This window comes from Rhinatrema bivittatum, chromosome 14 (assembly GCF_901001135.1).
Source record: "Rhinatrema bivittatum chromosome 14, aRhiBiv1.1, whole genome shotgun sequence".
In the NCBI taxonomy this organism is placed as follows: Eukaryota; Metazoa; Chordata; class Amphibia; order Gymnophiona; family Rhinatrematidae; genus Rhinatrema; species Rhinatrema bivittatum.
The window spans coordinates 14,019,639-14,038,292 of NC_042628.1; the positions used below are offsets into that span (position 1 = coordinate 14,019,639).

General features: G+C 43.6%; 1 protein-coding gene and 1 long non-coding RNA gene across 5 annotated transcripts in view; one reads left to right on the forward strand and one right to left on the reverse strand.

Annotated features, from left to right (window-relative positions):
• Nucleotides 1-7,467: 7,467 nt before the first annotated feature.
• Nucleotides 7,468-11,115, reverse strand: LOC115075996. Its single transcript, XR_003852664.1, has 3 exons — nucleotides 10,922-11,115; nucleotides 8,484-9,649; nucleotides 7,468-7,604 (listed from the first exon to the last, which is right to left on the reverse strand). It is a non-coding gene; the product is annotated as an uncharacterized LOC115075996 (long non-coding RNA).
• A 56-nt stretch (nucleotides 11,116-11,171) lies between these two features.
• Nucleotides 11,172-18,654, forward strand: part of C14H7orf50 (chromosome 14 C7orf50 homolog) — a 132,157-nt gene continuing 124,674 nt past the window's right edge. Inside the window, exons 1-2 of one of the 4 annotated variants that reach the window (XM_029577037.1) lie at nucleotides 11,172-11,380; nucleotides 13,676-13,811. In XM_029577037.1, coding sequence (XP_029432897.1) covers nucleotides 13,677-13,811 — 135 coding nt within the window. In that variant the 5' untranslated portion in view covers nucleotides 11,172-11,380; nucleotide 13,676. Of the gene's footprint in view, nucleotides 11,381-11,551; nucleotides 11,740-11,773; nucleotides 11,901-13,675; nucleotides 13,812-18,654 lie in introns of those variants that run through there. The other 3 variants (XM_029577035.1, XM_029577036.1, XM_029577038.1) reach the window with 3 other exon arrangements.

The following is an 18,654-nucleotide window of genomic DNA, read 5'->3' on the forward strand; positions in this document are numbered from 1 at the left end:
AAGGGGTGGAGTTTGTAAAGGAGAGTTGTAGGGGACAAGCCCAATCAGGGTTAGGTGCCATTAGATGAAGTCCTACTCTAGAAAACATACCAGTTTCTAGAACTTTGATTAGGCCTACCTATACACCATCCATTCACACAGGTTCTCCTCTCCCATGAGCTGTAACTCTCACGGGCTGAGTGAGCTCACTTTGTTTCTACCCTCATGGAAAACATTTTTCCATCATGGTTTTCAGTATTGCATAGGCAGGTCCCTCTCAGTCCTGCCTTTAGTAACCTAGTCAGGGTTTTGGGTATTTTTCCACAAATGGAGACGTAACAGAATTTGCTCAGCCCCCCCCCCCACCACAGGCAGTTCTGTCCTAGTGCCTGGCAGCCATTGATGGCTACTACCATAATTTAGTGTCTACAGGCCCTTTCATTTCTTCATGCCCAATCCAGTTTCTCTCAATGCCCCTGGTGCCTAAGGAATATGTCTATTATAGTTCCCCATGACATGGAGCATGTGCTTGGGGCCATTACGTGTGGGACAGGGTTGTCATCTGCACACAGAACTGACCCTGAAGGGACATTGGCTTCAAGTAGGCAACATGAAGCAGTTCTTCAGGTCAAAGTTCAAGGTATTGGCATCAGTGGACCTTGGAGCTGCACCAATGGCCACCATAACATCAGCAGGACTGTCAGGTGGACTGGAGATTGACTATTGCTCTTGACCCAGAGGAGCTAAGACAAAGGATCATCATTCTCAGTAGCAGGGAAAGACAGGGCTGAGAAGCATTGGGGATGCACTAGCTTATGTGGTGACCAATTTAAGGCTGGGGAAGGAGGGTCACTCATTAATCAGTGCTGGGGCTGCAACTGTATGGTTCCTTGTGCCACTCACTCAAATGTTATGAATCCAACGAAGATCTAGCCATCCCTCCTCCTTCCCAATTTGTGTTGGCATCAGCAACAGTTGAACTGGAGTGGGCATCAGGCCTATGGCACCAGAACCAGTGCTACCTGTCAACCTACTGCTGCTGGAGAAGCTCTACATGCTCATTGGTGCATTACCATCCAAGCTGGTGCTAGTGTCCAGTAGGGCACCAAAGCCATTCCCTACTCAGTGATTAGGGGCTGCCAGAGAAGCTGAAGTCTGTAGTCCCCCAGTTACTTTTACCAGTGCCTGTATCTGGTCAAAGGCCCAGCAGCTAGGGCCCCGTCCCCTGTATCAATGGTCCCTAGGCCTCTGGGTAAGGATCAGATGGAGTCCTCCAAGGCTATGGGTGGTCTCCCATCAGACCCTTCAGATGAGTAAAGGAAATCTCCACTTGAGGGTGATGGCAGAGGATAAGAACATGGCATAAGAGGTCAGACCAAGGATCCATCAAGGCCAGCATCCCATTTCCAACAGTAGCCAATCCAGGCCATAAGAACCTGGCAAGTACCCAAAAACAGCATATTCCATGTTACCATTGCTAATGGCAGTGGCTATTCTCTAACAGGTCAATACAGTAAAGTGCAGCCGCGGTTACCCTGCTTCTAACCCGCTTTCTACTCTTCGGCCGCGTTAGTCCAACCCGCGATACACTATCCCCTTTAACCCATTCTTACCGCCTCTTTAAATCTCCGGGTAACCCCTTCCGCCCGCGGCATGTATATTAGATGTAAACGATCGAATTAGCTATTCCCTCCCATACAGTAACAAGCGCCCCGACTATCGCTTTTTTAACCTGCAGTTTTGCCGCGCGTTTAACTTGCTAACTTACCGCCTACCCTTACCCCTGCATTAGAGGCAGGGGTAAGGGTAGGCGGCAAACTTTCCCCCAGCCCCCGCTCACCTGCCCTGGCCGCGTCAATGTATGTTGGTCTCCGGGGCAGCCCCAGTCCTCTCTCCCCTCCTCCCGAAACAACAAAAGCGGAAAAAAGCAAAAATAAAAAGTAGCAACAAAGCGACTTACTTTTCTTGCAGCCCTCCTCCGGAGACGGACATCGGCGGAGACGGACCGCGGCTCCCCTGCCTCCCGGAGGCAGCTGCCAGCGAAGATGGATGCCTGCACGGGCGAAGGCGGCCCCTGTGCGTGCAATTGGGCTGCTCAAGGCGTGACGTCACGACGTTTGACGTCACGGCATGTGACGTCACGTCTTGAGCGGCCCAATTGCACACACAGGGGCCGCTTTCGCCCGTGCAGGCATCCATCTTCCCCGGCAGGGCCACTTTCGCCGCCGGCTGCCCCCAGGAAGCAGGGGAGCCGCGGTCCGTCTCTGGAGAAGGGCTGCAAGAAAAGTAAGTCGCTTCGTTGCTTTACACTTTACATGTCGTTTCACCAGTCCTCTCTCCCCCCCCTCCCTGCGCCTTGCTTCCGGAGGAGGGGAGAGAGGACTGGCAATCCCGAGCGTAGAAGAACCGTCCACTTCCTGAAATGACATTTGAAATGACAGATACCAGTGTGTCCATGAAGCGTTAGGCCAGCGCACCCAGGATACTGTATAGCGCTCTATACAGTGAAATGGGTTGCGCAGGCCTAACGCTTCACGGACGCTTCTTGGACACAGCTTGCATTTGCAAGCTATTTAAATACAGTATCGAGCGGTAGGTGAGCTGGACTGTGCGTGCGACAACCGCGGGTGCGCCCGGCAGTAACGCAGCTCTTCCTACCGCTCCTTACTGTATTGGCCTGTAAGTGAACTTAATAGCAGGTAATGGACTTCTCCAAGAACTTATCCAATCCTTTTTTAAACACAGCTACACTAACTGCACTAACCATATCCTCTGGCGGCAAATTCCAGAGTTTAATTGTGCGTTGAGTGAAAAAGAACTTTCTCCAATTCAGTTTAAATGTGCCCCATGCTAACTTCATGGAGTGCCCCCTAGTCTTTCTATTATCTGAAAGACTAAATAACCAATTCACATCTACCTGTTCTAGACCTCTCATGATTATAAAGACCTCTATCATATCCCCCCTCAGCCGTCTCTTCTCCAAGCTGAACAGCCCTAACCTCTCCAGCCTTTCCTCATAGGGGAGCTGTTCCATCCCCTTATCATTTTGGTAGGCCTTCTTTTAACAGAGGAGGATGCTAGGCACAAAATACTAAGAAGATCATGGCAATCCCAGTACAAGCGAACCTTAAGGAGTTGCTGCTGAGGATATAGGAACACCCCCCCCCTCACACTGCTTCCTGTTAATAAGAAGGAGAATAGAGTCTACCACTTCCAGAAGGCTGCTGGATTTGATAAGAATCCACTGTCTCACCAGTCAGTGGTGGACAAATCTGCCTTCAAGAGGGCCAAGCACTCTTGGAGGCATTCCTTGGCACCCCTGGGGAAGGCCCACAGAGCGATAGCCACTCTTGGGAGGAAGGTGTTCTAAGGTGCCATTGCTTATTGCCCGCATCACTGCCTACCAGCTCTACATGAGCCAGTACTCTCAGGATATCTGGAAGCAAATGCAGGAGGTAGCCAAGCAACAGGACACCCTCATGTCGCTGGTGCATAAGGGCCTTGAGTGCAGAAACAAGGTCTGTGCAACCTATAATGTTTTTGAGATGGCATCAAGAGTTTCTGCAGGGGCAATTGGTACTCGCAGTCTGGCATGGCTTTGGGCCTCATATCTCCAACCCGAGGTACAGGCATGACTTCTGACGGGCTGTGTACTGCAGAGAATCTTTGGAGATGGGGCGAGGGATGCTGTGGTCCAACTTCGGGACCACCATGAAACCCTCCAACAACTTTTCTACCAGTACTCCAGATCCATCCTCAGGAAGCTGGCAGGACCAGGGCCAAGGAAGACTTTCTTTTGCCAAAGGAAAAATGATCCTCTGCCACCTCGCTTCTGTCAATACCATCAGGGCTCCTGTGGCTGGCCCAGGCAGCAGAGAGCCCCCCATGCCCCAGCCGGCTCCTCAATTACCTTGCTGGACAAGGTTTTGACTGGGCCACAGGGAGCATCTGCCCGTTGCCTATACCCAGGACACACTCCAGTTGGGGGCCAGACTGTGGTTCTTTTCAAACCAGTAGCCCAGTGTAACCCCAGACCAGTAGCTTCTGTCTCTTGTCTGCCAGGGATACCAATTGAATCTATTGCACAACCTGCCAGATTGCCCTCTGTGCCCATCAGGTGGTACGACTAACAGAGCTTTTCTCCATCTTAACGACCAGCGTGGTCGAGCCCATTCCACCAGGGCAAAGAGGGCAAGGATTCTACTCCAGGTCCTTCCTGATTCCAAAAAGGAGTACTCTTCTGTCCTAGATCTAAGGGTCTTGAATATGTTTCTAAAAAAAAAAAAAAGGAAAGTTTAAGATGGTTTCCCTGGACCCCTTCATTCCCCTTTTGCTAAAAGGGGACTGGCTATGCCCCCCCCCCCCCCCAACCTAAAAGACACATACACACATAGTGAGATATTCCCTGGTCCCAGGAACTATTTCCGATTCGTGGTGGGCCAACAGCACTTCCCTGTATCGGGTGTTGCTGTTCAGGCTCACGTTCATCCCATGGGTCTTCACGAAATGCCGCAGACAGAGTGCCTGTCTTCTCGTACCTGAACGATGGGCATGTCGCAGGCAGGGGCTGTCAGATCCATGCACTTGACCATTTGGGTGTTGGAGTCCCTTAGTGTTTGTTCTCAACTACCCAGTCCTACCTCAGCTCGTCATCGCAATTGGACTTCATAGGAGCCCTGCTGGACACAGCTCAGACCAAGGCCTTTCTGCCTCACCAGAGGGCTGTCACCTTGGCAACTACGGCAGCAGAAATTCAACAGAGCCAGCATGTGTCAGCCTGTCCCATGCTGAGGCTAGGCCTTATGGCCACAACAGTTCATGTCACTCCCTTGGCACAATTACATATCTGCAAAACCCAATGGACCCTGAGGTCACAGTGGCACAAGGCCACTCAGCCTCCAGCATTCCTTCTGAGTCACCCCATCTCTCTGGGACCTATTGCTGTGGGGGCGAGTACTTTCCAATCTGGAACAGATTTCCTTTTGGAGTCTCCCTATTCAACTTGTGCTAACTAGGGATGCATTTACACTAGGGGGTGGGGAGCTCATGGAGATGGGCTTGATCCCCAGCATCTGGGATCCGCTCAGGAATGCTCTTGTTAAATCAACTTGCTGGAGCTCAGGGTGATCAGGTACATGCTATGGGCTTTGAGAGATCCAACAACGTTGTCCTGAAGCAGACCAACAACCAGTTAGCCATGAGCTATATCAACAGGCACAGGATTGTAATTCCTGTGTCAGGCTGCAGTCACGATCTGGCTGTGGCCCACGTTCCATGGGATGGTGCTCGGGGCCATGTACCTAGCCAGGACGGAGAACGTGGTAGCAGCAGTAACATGGGATAGACTTAGTTTTTGGGTACTTGCCAGGTTCTTATGGCCTGGATTGGCCACTGTTGGAAACAGGATGCTGGGTTTGATGGACCCTTGGTCTGTCCCAGTATGGCATGTTCTTATGTTAATATATTTAATAGCCTTAATTTTGGTAATTATTGAAGACATATTAGGACATCCTGTAAGTAAATGTAGAAAAACCTAGAAACCAATTACATGCCCTCTTGTTCCATGTTGTCATAAATTTATCATTTTTCTAACCTACCACCTAAGCCTGTCCTTCACTCACGTAGCTCAGCACTGCACGAAATGGTTTATCTTAAGAATAACTAACAATCCCGGTAAGTCAAGAGTTTCTGCCAAATCTTGAAAAGCTTGTCATAAGCAACAATTATAAAGCTAAATTCTTTCCATTCCCTGAACATATCCTTACTTTCCAATTTCCTCCTGAACCTCCTATAAGGACCTGAGAATTCAATTTCTGAATATTTATCTTCCCCCCCTCCTTACAATAAAACACATGACTAGCACGCCTAAGACACCCAGTTCTCCAAATTGGAATCGTGGGTGCCAAAAAAAAAAAAAGGACGAGGGTCTAGTTTTCAACACTTCTCCAATCACCCTCAACATAGGATTGTCACTTTATAAGGCCTCCCCCCCCCTTTTATGAACTTCTTCAAAAACATTAAAATTATTTCTTCCCTCCCTCTAATAGCCCTTATTTCCTGAAGTCATGTGTAACAAAATATCCTATGAACAATTAATCCAGGAACCGAGAAAAATGGTAGAAAAAAAAAAAAAGACCACACTATATCTAATTTGCCCTCCACAATTTCTTAGCTCTACAAACTCTCACTCACTCTGAGATACCCTGTGCTATCCCTAATTAAGAGAGTACCATCATCTCCACCGCGAGACTGTTCTGTGTATCCCTCATTAAATATTTCCTTAGCTTATGCCCGAGTCTACCCTTTCACCCTCATCCCATACTCTGTTGCTCCAGAGCCTCCTTTCTATTGAAAGAGGCCCTGCTCCTGCAATTGATAGACTTTAAATACCTTCAAGCTATCAGGCAGATACAGAAAAACGCGCGGGATAGCAGGAAAGCGCCCGCTCTCCTGGCACAGGCCACTCTCCTGGGCGGGTGGCCTATGCAAATTAGGGCCCACGGTAAAAGGAGGCGCTAGGGATACCAGCGCGTCCCTAGCGCCTCCTTTTTGACAGGAGTGGCGGCTATCGGTGAGTTTGACAGCCGACGCTCAATTTTGCCGGCATCAGTTCTCAAACCCGCTGACAGCCACGAGTTCGGAAAACGGACGCCGGCATAATTGAGCATCCGTCTTCTGACCCGCGGGTCGATTTTTAATTTTTACTTTTGGGGCCTCCAACTTAATATCGCTATGATATTAAGTTGGAGGGTGTACAGAAAAGCAGTGATTAAATTTATTTATTTATTTATTTTTAGATTTTTATATACCGGTGTTCCTATATGAAATAAAGATCACATCGGTTTACATTGAAACAGAACATGAAAATTGCCAAAAGGCATTACATAGAACAAGGTATGAAACTTGGAACAGTGTACATAAGTTCAAAATTTAATGAATTTAAATAATTAATAAATTTAAATTCCCTTAATATATGCTATACCCACTGATGTCAATGTTTCTGATGATCAGCTGGGATATATTCCAATGCCATCCTGCAATGACTAAATGGGAACAGCAAATGAAAGGGAAACAAACAGGCCTGCTTTTAGATTGGTTTATACTGCCATTACTTAATTTAACGAGGATCTTTCAAGAAGTCACACAAATTAAGTGGTTTTAGTAAATATTTATTGACATTGTTTGGTGAGATATTTTAAAGGGCTCTCATGCAAGTAAACATTTTACAGTAAGTTTTCAGCCCGCATCTTTAAAACAGTCATTTGCTTCATGATAGTCTGCACCTAAGCAAAGCCAGTTAGGTTTCCTTTTTGGGAGGCTGGGATTTGTCCTCTACATCTTTTTCATGGAATGGTGGAAGGCTACTGAACAGTTCATCCACTTCCGTTTCTTCTCTCCAAAAGCACCAGAACACAAATCCTGTCAGAAGTAGGCTAAGAGGAAGAACTTTCCACCAGGGCCGTTGCTCATCACTTCCTAGAGATCTGGCCACGGTCCAAACCCGGTGGCTGGCTTTACTTGTGGAAAACGGAATGGGTTGGGAATCTTTGTCTTCCGTACTATCGTGGTTGCTCTTCTGAGGAATTCTTCGAGCTGTAGCCACAGTTCTAAAGGCTTGGGCTGAGCTATAAATGAGATGGAAGATAGTAAAAGCATCTTTGGGTCTTACATTTCCTCTCTTTTATAGGACTATAGTTTTAGTTTTCCAAATTTTGGAATAAAACGTGGTCACACCTCACTTTTTTTTTTTTTTTTTTAATTTTCCCTGTTCATGCTAATATTTGTACTTCACATGTAGGAATGATGTCTGCACAAATGTTCTGATGAGTTACTAAAACAGCACCTAAACTCTGTATCACAATGGTGGGGAGCCTAACTAAGGTTCACAGACCTTCAAAATGGGCTGTCTATTAAGGACTGAATTAAATTAATAATACAATCATTGTAATCTTTTTAAGTATGAACTAAATTATCTAAACGTGTTTTTGCATTAAAATATGGAGGGTAGTGTATAAACATACCCTAGAAATCCCCTTGACCCTCAGGGAAGTAACCAGCGTGCACTTTCCCAAATTTGCCCCTCCCCAAATAAAAAAAACAATAAAAGACACTGCTAAAATTATTCTATAGATAGAGTTTATGTGTTTGAGGGGATTTTGTGAGGGCACAGCAGTGACTTTCACATGGTGGCTACAACACAATAGTTTTCACAGCTTTTGGAGCCATCAAGCAACTCTCTGCTGATGCAGGACTGAGAAAAAAAACCAAACCCCAAAACATTAAGATGAGCTCACTCAGTAAATGCCACATTTTGTGTTTGTTTCGATTGCTATTCTGTGGCACCAATAACTATGCACAGAGTCTGTAATAACTTAAAAGCACATTGTACTCTCCCAATAAAGAAACCACTTTGTCTCGCTTTTCATTTTTACGACTTATCTGTCCACCATAGATCATTTGAAATAACTGTTTATAAATGTCTTAAATAAATACAATTAACTAACCTCAAAGTACAGGAGCTGGGATATTTTTTTATTCTGAAAATGCCATTGAAAAACAAAACACAATACTATGTTGAAAGGCATTTTAAAGTTAAATTCTAAAATGTCCCTATTCATGAATTACCACTGTTTGACAACCTACGGGGAAAAGAGAATTTTTAGTATCTTCATGTACATTGCACATATAATAGCAGGCAAGCAAAAGGGATTGAATTAGTACAAGTTTGAAACTCAAGAGCTGTATCCCCCCCCCCCCCCCAATTGTTACGGCTTCAACCGTAGTCATTGTCTATTTGGGCACAGGAGCCTTGGCAATTGGCACTACTGCCCACAGGTTTCAAACCTGTGCCAATTGTTGTGCAGTGTCAATTTTCAAGAAGTTAATGTTATTGAAACTGCATTTTTTGCATTATGATATTGCTCAGATTATTATTTTATAGCTAAATGCAGATTTAAGTTTTGTTTTTGGTTTTTTTTTTAAAACAGCATATCAACAGCATTACCAGCAACTACATTTTTAAGCCATAGTTAACCCGGAAAATATTTTTATAACAGCCATCTGTAATGGGTAGGTACTGGTAGTAAATCTTTTTCTTATATGTACATATGCTAGAGTCTCTGATGTATGGTCTATGCCACGTATAATGTTTTTTGCTAGAATACTTTTGTACTACAGTTCTGTTTTAGAAAGTAAACATTTCTGCTGATCTCCTGTGTCATTGCCTTACCCACACAATTTATTACCAGTACCTATCCATTACACCATCAACTTAAAAAAAAAAAAAAATGGTGAAAATTATTGAACTTTTGAATTGTCATGCAAATTTATCAACAGTTAGATGAGATTTAGTTCTTTTGTGATGTCTGCAAAAAGCTATTAAATAGCTTTTTGCAGTGTATGGTATTAGTTTATATCAATATTGTTTGTCTTATATTATAGATATATTATGCCACCAGTCTGTAAGTGTCTAGAGCAGAGGTTCCCAAACCTATCCTGGGGGACCCCCAACCAGTTCATTGTTCATTCACTCGCCCATATGATAATCATAGGTCCTTTAAACTTTATGTAGATTTCTTAACTTAGTTTAGGAGAACATCCCGACATGCATCCTTGTTTTGAAAATCTTGTGATGTCCTGCGTCAGGCCTCTCACTCCGTGGACTGCATTCCTATACACAGATAGTTAGGAATAGTTGTTTAAAAGATATTTGCCATGGAATGGTTCTAATCACTACAGGACATTGGCTAAACTACTCGCTAACTCACATGCTACAACTTTAAATAATTACATCATATTGGCATATTGCAAGAATTCATGAATGATATTCTACTTCCATGATCAAACCCAAATGGTTGAACTGTTAAGACTATAACAGCCGCGTTTGCGAAAACATGGGTCCGTGTCGAAAAGGGGGACCTCTTGTGTCTGAGGAATTGTGCATCTATAAGCAATGGAGTATGCCGTGTTAATAATTTAAAGATTTTTCCTGATGAAATTTGAAGTATGGGACCGATTTCAATTTTCTGCATTCCCTCGTTGTGTGCAAGACTATAAATCTAAAATTGTTCTCTTTTACTCATGTAGGTGGTGAATACAATGCTGTACCAAACGAATTCTCACCTGAGCTGTGTTTCTACTACAAAAAGTTAACGCTCCAATGGTACAGCACTGTAATTTTTAAACAGAGTAGAGGGGCCTGATCCCCCTGATGCAGAAATCACAACGGTCCTGTGTTGGGGGTGTTCTAAGATAAAGTTCACACAGAATATGAATTGCTAATGTAAAATTAAGAAATGTACATAAAGTTTAAAGGACCTAGGATAAATATGGACGTTTGAATAAACAATCGTTCAATGAAAACAAAGTGACAATGAAGTCCCGTTTATAAGTACTTTACACATGTCTCTTAAAAATGATGTAAGGGTTATATGAGGATTTATATACATCTGACTTAAAAGATTATACTCAACTAAAGAAGGATAGCGAGAGCCATCATCGTTCACAACCAACTCTAATCCGAACACCATCCTACCAGGTAGTAAAAGCTCTAGCACACCTACAATCTAAGTCATATGAGATAAGCCGTGGGGGGATCTAAACATGTATACCCGAGAACAGGAAAGACAGGGGAAATAATACAGACTTTTATGAAGCTGCAAGAACTCCAGACCAACATTAGCATTTTTTTTTTCACGCAAAGCGTGGTGGACACTCGGAAAGCAAAGAAAGGCATAGGATAAGGATGGTAGTGACAATTAGAATCCTAAACGGAAAGCGTGGGCTTACTCTACGCGGAGCAGCAGTAGTTACAACCCTAATAAAACCTTGCTAGGGCTAACATGATGGCCCCTATGCATCTTTCATCTTCATTTATTTATGTTACACCTCACGTGGATGTGAAACTCAGGGAGACATCGATATTAGAGTCAGGAGTCCCTACCTCGATCTTATAGCCCGGAATAGGTTCCAGCGCATGGTCCTGCTATAGCTTTCTCGGCTCAGAAGCCGTTGCGAAGGCTTTTTACAGCAACATGAATCAATCACCCGCCAGGGCCATGATCCCTAAGTTCAAACCCACGCCCGGCTGGCTGAAGGTCGCCGGAAGCGGTAGTGACACAATTCGCGTCACAGGCAGAGAGACACACCCCCCCCCCTCTCTCAAAGTAGCCCCTACTCGAACCTAAGCGCGGCGCCATCTTGTGGTTGGCCAGCCTTCGAAAACGGAGCGAAGCGGCAGGCAGAGCACGGGACTTGTGGAGGCAAACAACGAGAAGCGGAAAGCACCCTCGTTCTAACAAGGCGCCCTTCTCACTACCGCCTCTCTCCAGCTGCTGCTGCTGCACTGCGACACGCAAACACCTGTCAGCAAGCGCTAGTAACGGCGCCTACCCAGAATTAGGTGCGCGGCCGAAAGCCACGAACTATGCCGACGCCGGTTTTCTTATTCCGGCGCCCTTTGCTTACGTCCCCAGTTTCAAGCTCATCAGGAAGAACTTAATCGTTGCGGGGGCGGGAAAGAGGAGGTGGGAGCTGCTAGACTGTAGCAGTTTGCTATTGGCTGATGGGCTCATGGTTAAACAGGCGTCTAATGGGAATTCGCCTTCGGGCGGTGACGGTCCAATCCCTGGCTAGAGGCGGCTGGATCTTACAAAGGCGCTCACTTAAAGAGCTTGCATCGCCGTGGAGCACGTGGGCGTCAGCGTCGGATAGGAAGCGAGAGAGTAAGGCTCGATTATGTGCTTTTAATCGCTAAAATAAGTGAGTGGCCAGGTTTCTCTAGTAGGCACCTTGGGGAAGATCTACTTTCCGGCTCGGAGCATTGCCCAACCAGCAAAGCCCGGAACGATGGCCGAGTTCCTTGGTGTTCTATTTTCAGAAACCTCTGTGATATTGGGCAGGTTAAGATGGTGATTGGGCAGGTTGGTAAATTGCTTCACGGCGCCCAGGTTGTGATACGCAACTAATGCCGTGACGAATAGCGCTAGTTGCTGCCGCCAGCACACAACTCATGGTAGTTAGTGTTGGGTTATGCTTGCTCTTCTTGAAAGCGAGTTAGTGTACCGTCTTAACGTGGTTCTGAATTTGCAACCAAACGTGGTACTACACACGTGCAAAAGAGAAATAAATGGAAACAACGGCAGCATTTTATTTACAACTAGACTTGCATTTGGAAAGCCGTTAACAAGGCAATTTATCTCTTTTTAACCAAACGAATTCTTTCAGTATTTTACAATTTATTGAAATGATGGTGTGATGGACAATTATTTTTTCTTGCTCAAAAAGTGCCTAAGGATAAATGCAGGGGCGGATTGCAGGAAAATATTGGACAGGGGGATTTTTTCAAAACTGGCCCCTGGGGTATCCGACGTCCTCATGCACTTTCCCTGCAACACATGTATCATCTTGCCTTGGCAGGAGGGGCTCTGCCGTGTCCTGGCAGGCTTTCAGGGCCGATGCTAGCTTTTTTGCTGCCCTGTGCGAACAATTCCTGTGCTGCCCCTGCCTCCCCCCGCATCATGCAGTCTCAGTCCTGTATCCATCAAAAAAAAAGTCCAGCTCTCTCTAACAATCTATATTTAAAAAAAAACTGATTCTCTCTCCCCCCCCCCCCCCCCCCCCCTTGGAACCCATGGTCAAGTAAACATTACACACCCACATCTATCTGCCCATCCCCTCTACAGATGTACAATTCAATTATGCATTTATAACAGACTTAACATGAAAAAAGAGCATTCAGAAGTACAGTCTTCTGAGGCAAATATCACTTACAATATGCACTGCAGAGGTGCCAGCCAGAAAATCCTGCAAAAAAGACACTTGGAATTCCTATTCAATTACATTTTTGTGTGTGGGCTTGGCCCTCAGAAAGCTATGAATAAGCGGAATTACCATTACAATATAGAAAACCTCCTGTACTAAAAAGAACCCTAATTGCCAGCACTCAAACAGTAACCATCTTTTCTATGAAAAGGTAACACTGCACATATATTACACCATGCCCTAGAACACTAATACACTTCCTATTAGGAAAACAGAACCAAATCAGACTGCTATAGATCACTACAGATACATTATATGATAGTGTGCCCTGGATAAATGGCACACACACAGGCCAAATGTAATAAGCATCTTTCCCATAGATTCAGTCAGCATGGGAAAAAAAACCTTTTAGTAAATTATGCAGATCTTCTAGCTTACCTCAATCCTTCTTGTAAGGATGTTGCCCTTGACCCCACATCTGTTGCCTTCATATTGTTCCACTGACTTTGTGGATATTGGGGGTTATTCCAGTAAAACAGTGAAATCACCTAGTTACTGTACTGAATTGTACTATATGCAAATAAGCTGACATACAAATTTACAAACTATTAAAATATATATTTGACTGAACTGCAGCACTATACATGTTTCTGAAGAGAAAACAGCTGTTGTATTCCATGTTCTTTGCTGGCTTTTATTGGATCAGTATAAAAATAATCCAGAGGAAATGATTTACTTATGTTTTCAAGTCTACATAGATCCTTTCTTCAGAATTTAAAACTATTGTGCATGTATGTTGTGTGCTTGCTTTTTTTTTTTTTTGCAATCAGGGTACAAGTCAGCTACATTAGCAGATGGGGAGGAGAGGTGTTATTTGTTTGGTCATGAAAGTAAACATAACCTATTGTCAAGAGTGTGGGTTTATTTCTTTCAGGATGGCAAAGAATAAAAAGAAACCCACAGAATCTAAGGAGAAAAAGAAAAGTGAGTTGCTTTCAGTGACAGAGGAACAAGAACAACTTGTGCATGAAAGTGAACCTCGAAAAAAGAAAAAGAAACGTGACTCTGAGGTAAGAACCTGAGTGTGGATTAAAGCGTGTGCTTCTCAAGAAGCAATTTCTAAATTATGTTGATTCGGATTGATGACTTGATGCACATGGGATAACTGCTGCATTCTTAAAAGCTTTCCTGTGTGGAGTGAGCCCACCTCACTAAACCTTATCCAAGTAGCAAAATGACCTGTTGGCTCCAACCAAGTCTGATTTTTCAGTGGCTTCTTTTGTGCAAACATCATTGTGGCCTTGCTTTCTGTAGGGGAGAAATGATTCAGACCTTCAAATAGCTGAAAGGAATTAATGATGTACAAAAAATCAAATCATTTCCGATGTAAAGGCAGCTGTAAAACTAGGGATCACGATATGAAACTCCAAGAGGGAAGACTGGGGAACAATGTCAGGAAGTCTTTCTTCACAGAAAGGGTGGTGATGCATGGAATGTTCTCGGGCAGGGGGTGGTGAAGACCAGAGCAGTAGTAGAATTCAGAAGCACAGGTACTTGAGCCTTGGATTGGCCTCTGTTTGGAAACAGGACCATTTAACCTGTGTCTCCTGTCTTTTATCCAGTTTGTAATCCATGAAACATCGCTTCCTAACCCATGACTTTTTAGTTTTCTTAGAAGGCTCTCATAAGGGTCTTTGTCCAACACCTTTTGAAAATCCAAATACATCACATCTACCGATTCAAGTTTATTCACCCCTTCAAAAAAAATGTAGCAGGTTTGAGAGGCAAGAATTCCCTTGGGTAAATCCCTGCTGGCTGTGTCCCATTAGATCATGCCTGTCTATATGTTCTGTGATTTTATTCTTTTTTTAAGAGTTTCCATGATTTTTCCTGTCACTGAAGTTAGGCTCACCTGACAGGCTATTTTGAATATTAGGTTAAAAAAGACAGGATGGGCAGTGTCTCTTTAAATTCATGTTAATGTGTACGTTTTCCTGAGCAAAAACAGCAGAAAATCCCAGTAAACCTAGAAATAGAAAGATAACAGAGCAGCTGGTAGAGTTGCCAAAACTGATAATGGTTCCCAGTTCTGGTAGCCCTTGTTCTCCAGCAGGTCTGCTTTTAGGCTGTCTCCAATGAATGTATCTGTACGTATTCACTCAAATAGACAGGTGAATTTGCATATTTTGTTTCTCCCTCTTGTTTGCGAGCCTGGAGGGGCTTGCTCTTCCCTCTTAATGTGGTTCTCTTCTAGCTGCAGTAAGCCGGCACGTCGAGACTTCAGGGACTCTTGTTTTTCTGAAAGTAAATCACTTTGACGATGTTCTCTCTCCTTCTGGGAGCTCAGCATAGTTTGACTGCATTATCGTGCTTTTTGCCTGGAAATACAACTGAATGTGTTTTTTCTGGAAGAAACACTGCTCAAGTCAGTTGCTATATGTAGGGGGAAATTCTTTGAGCGTTTACTGACAGGTTTTATTTATTGTGCTGGTTCTTAATTTCTGTCATGCCTTTTTATTTTTAGATATGTACCAGAATACCAGAGAACGCTTATAAATATTGATCTTAGTGGATTTAGTGCAGGGATGACTGAGGGTCACCAATGGGCTTGTGTATTCAAGATAATGAACCTATGCAAATGAATGTTCCTCTTACCAACGTAACGTGTGCGTTGATATCGCAGGAATATTTTTGGTGGTTATGAAATGGAAAAACCAGACGCACTGGTTGCTTGTGATTCTTGCGGACTGGACTAATTGATGTTTTAAAGTCTGGTGGGGTCTTGCACTAGAAGGCTGACTTGTGCTGCAAGTAGGGGGTTCATAAGTCCTGGAAGAGATCCCCATCTTTCTCTGTATCATTTCTTATGTTGTCACCTTTTCAGGCACATTCCAAAAAACATATTTGCACTGACTTTCAGGACATTCAGTAAACGTCCCTAAGTTTTTTCCTGCAGGATCTACTCTCAGTATCCCAACAAAAATTGTTCTTTTAAACTCGATTGAACATAAAACACAAACTAAATTATTTTTTTGTGGGACACAAAAATACATCCATTTTCTACTCCTAGTATGCACATAAAATTCCCTTCTGAACATTGTCCATCTATGTAGATGAAAGGGTACATGTAGTGTAACAGTGCTCATTCCCAGGGGCAGTAGATCCCTTACACTAGTTGGATAATGATTCACATTACTTCTATAGGCATCGAATCACATTTAGCACAATTAGGAGTGTTTGCTCATGGGAGACCAATGGTCTGTCCCACCAGCAGCATCCTTCAGCTGTCATGGAATAATATTTAAGTATTTGCTTTTTTTTTATTTTCCCAAGATGCACTGACTTTCTTTTCTACCTTGTTTGTAATACTATAATAATAATACTTATAATTTTCATAGCGCTACTGACCATATAGTGAAGATATAAGTATTCAGGAATGAGGAGTCTCTGCTCTAAAGAGCTGATAATCTAAGCGGGTACCTAAAGCAATGGGAGAGGTGGGTTTTTGGGTGGATTCTTTTAGGACACTGCTGTGCTTGACCTGGCTGGAATTAAAAGGCGAGGCATCTGGTTTGTGCTGCAGAATGAATGTAGCCTAATGTTTCTTTTGGACGTCTGCAACCATGACTTGAAATGAACAGAGTACATAATATGCCCAGTGTGTGCTTGTTTCTAAGGTGCCTACCTGAGATGATTAAAAAAAAACCAAACCAATTTCAGTTACTTCTGAGCCCAAATGTTAACTACTTGACATTCAAAGAGCTGGAGAACTTTTGCAATAAGCGTCTTCTGAGAGGACAGTGTTGGCCATTGTCTAACTCGGAAGACTACACGCTTGGTGGCCCCTTTGTCAGGGTTCTGAGTGAGACTAGCAGCATTTGAAATTAAATCATTGCAGAGCTGATATATAGAGATATATTAAGTAGTGTGCAGTGCAAGCATTAATCACTTTCAATAGATTTAATAAAATAAAATAGTACAAAGAAGCGGAGGAGCAGCAGGCTGTGAACCAGGGAAGAGAGTTCAAATCCCGCTGACATGCTTTGTGACCTTGGGTAAGTCATTTCCCTCTCAGGCACAAACCTAGGGCCTGACTTACTAAGCATTTTTCCCATAGACACAAGGGAGAAAATCAGTAGTACATAGGCTCCTAGTGAGGCCTCTGGGGACTGGGAAATTACCTACAGTACCTGAATGTAATCTGCTCTGAAGTGTCAAGAAAGGTAGAATATAAATTTAAAAAGAAAGCACTGCTATGTGACACACCCTTATTTACTCTCCACGTTTGCAGGCATGGGCATCAGAGGGAAAACTTCAAATGCTCCAATCAAAAAAAAAAATGCTTGCGTTGCACGCTAGTTAATTAGTAATTATTATTTAAGGATATCTTGAAGGTAGCAGTGTCTCCTAGAAGCATACCGAAAAAAGTCTTAAAATGCTTTTCCTCTTCTGAAATAAAGGTTAACAAATACATTTATAGGCAATATCTTTTTATGGGACTAACTTAATGCATTTTTTATGAGCTTTGGAGATTTACATCTTGTCTTTTTTTTTATTTCTGCATCACCAAGTGGGCGAACACGGCAACCACACATCTTTACTCCTCCTTAGAAACATTTCTATATTTCCCTTCAGATTTTAAAAAATATTTTAAAACACTTTTCTTTTACTGGTCATGCCACCTACCACACATCTTACCGGTTTCTGCCCAGGGTATCCGTAATATCCCTGGACTTCTCATTTCTTCTCAATAGTGATCATTTTCTAAGAAATAAAGTTCCAGATCAAGGCCAGTGGAGGCTTCCAGCTTCCATTCCTTCTGCAGCGGGAAAAAGGAAGAAAGTTCCAATAGGTTCCAGGTCGTGACCTGGCAGAACATCCCCCGCTTCTACTGAACCAGCAGGGGAGCAATGATTACAAACTGGGAAGCCATGGGAGGCTTAAAAACTACTCTTGAAAGTACTTCTGAAAATGAAGGAATTGACTGGAGGTTTTGTGCAGAGGGCTAGAAGGTTGCACTGTCACGTAGCCAGCAATGTACAAATAGCAGAACCGCTGCTTTTAAACATTGTATTCTAAATAGTCATTTTGCTAATTGCACATCCATTGTGCCTATAATCAATGTAAGAATTAAGCATTAGCAAATGCATGCATTTTCAGCTAGAAGATTGGTTATGGGAACTAATTGCAAGACATGGGAATGATAATGCATGCAAGACCATTGTCACTGAGCATCATATGAGGGTGGTGGCCTTTCTAGATTCTGGCATTGATTTTGTAAATTGTAATTGACTTTTTTTTTTTTTTTCTGAACTGGGGAGGATGGTTTGGCTTGGTGGATCCTAAGGGGTTTTTCTGGCAGCGGGTCTCTTTCCTCCAGTCACGTAGAGAATTCCCTGTGTGTATGGCACATGATAGCATTCCACTTTAGGAATCAATAACTTGGATGAGGACAGCTTCCTAGAGCCTGTGAAATGTACTTGTTGAGTGTTACATTAGCCAAAGTGTAATACAAATCTCTCCTCCTCGCCCAGAACGATACTGGAAATGTATTGCCAAGTTTTCCTAAAAATGATTCCAGGATAGCAAGTCGTGGTCACACCATTCAAAGGTTTTTGCATTGCTGGCATACAGAGTGATGAAAAATAATTATTTTCCTGTGTCCGACAATAAGCAGAATCTGAAAAGGATTCCTCTGCTTTTTGAATACTTCCGAAATATCCTTGCAATAATAATAATAATGCTTTTGGTTTCAAGATTATACCAGTAATCAGCACATGGAGTATAATTCCAGTTTCAGGCATCCCAGGGTCAGAGACGTTAAGACGCTGGCGATGCAGTGTTGGCTGTGGAAACCTGCCAGGAAAGCCCTGCGCCGGGTGCTGCTCACTGGCTTATGTTTGTCTGCTTTAT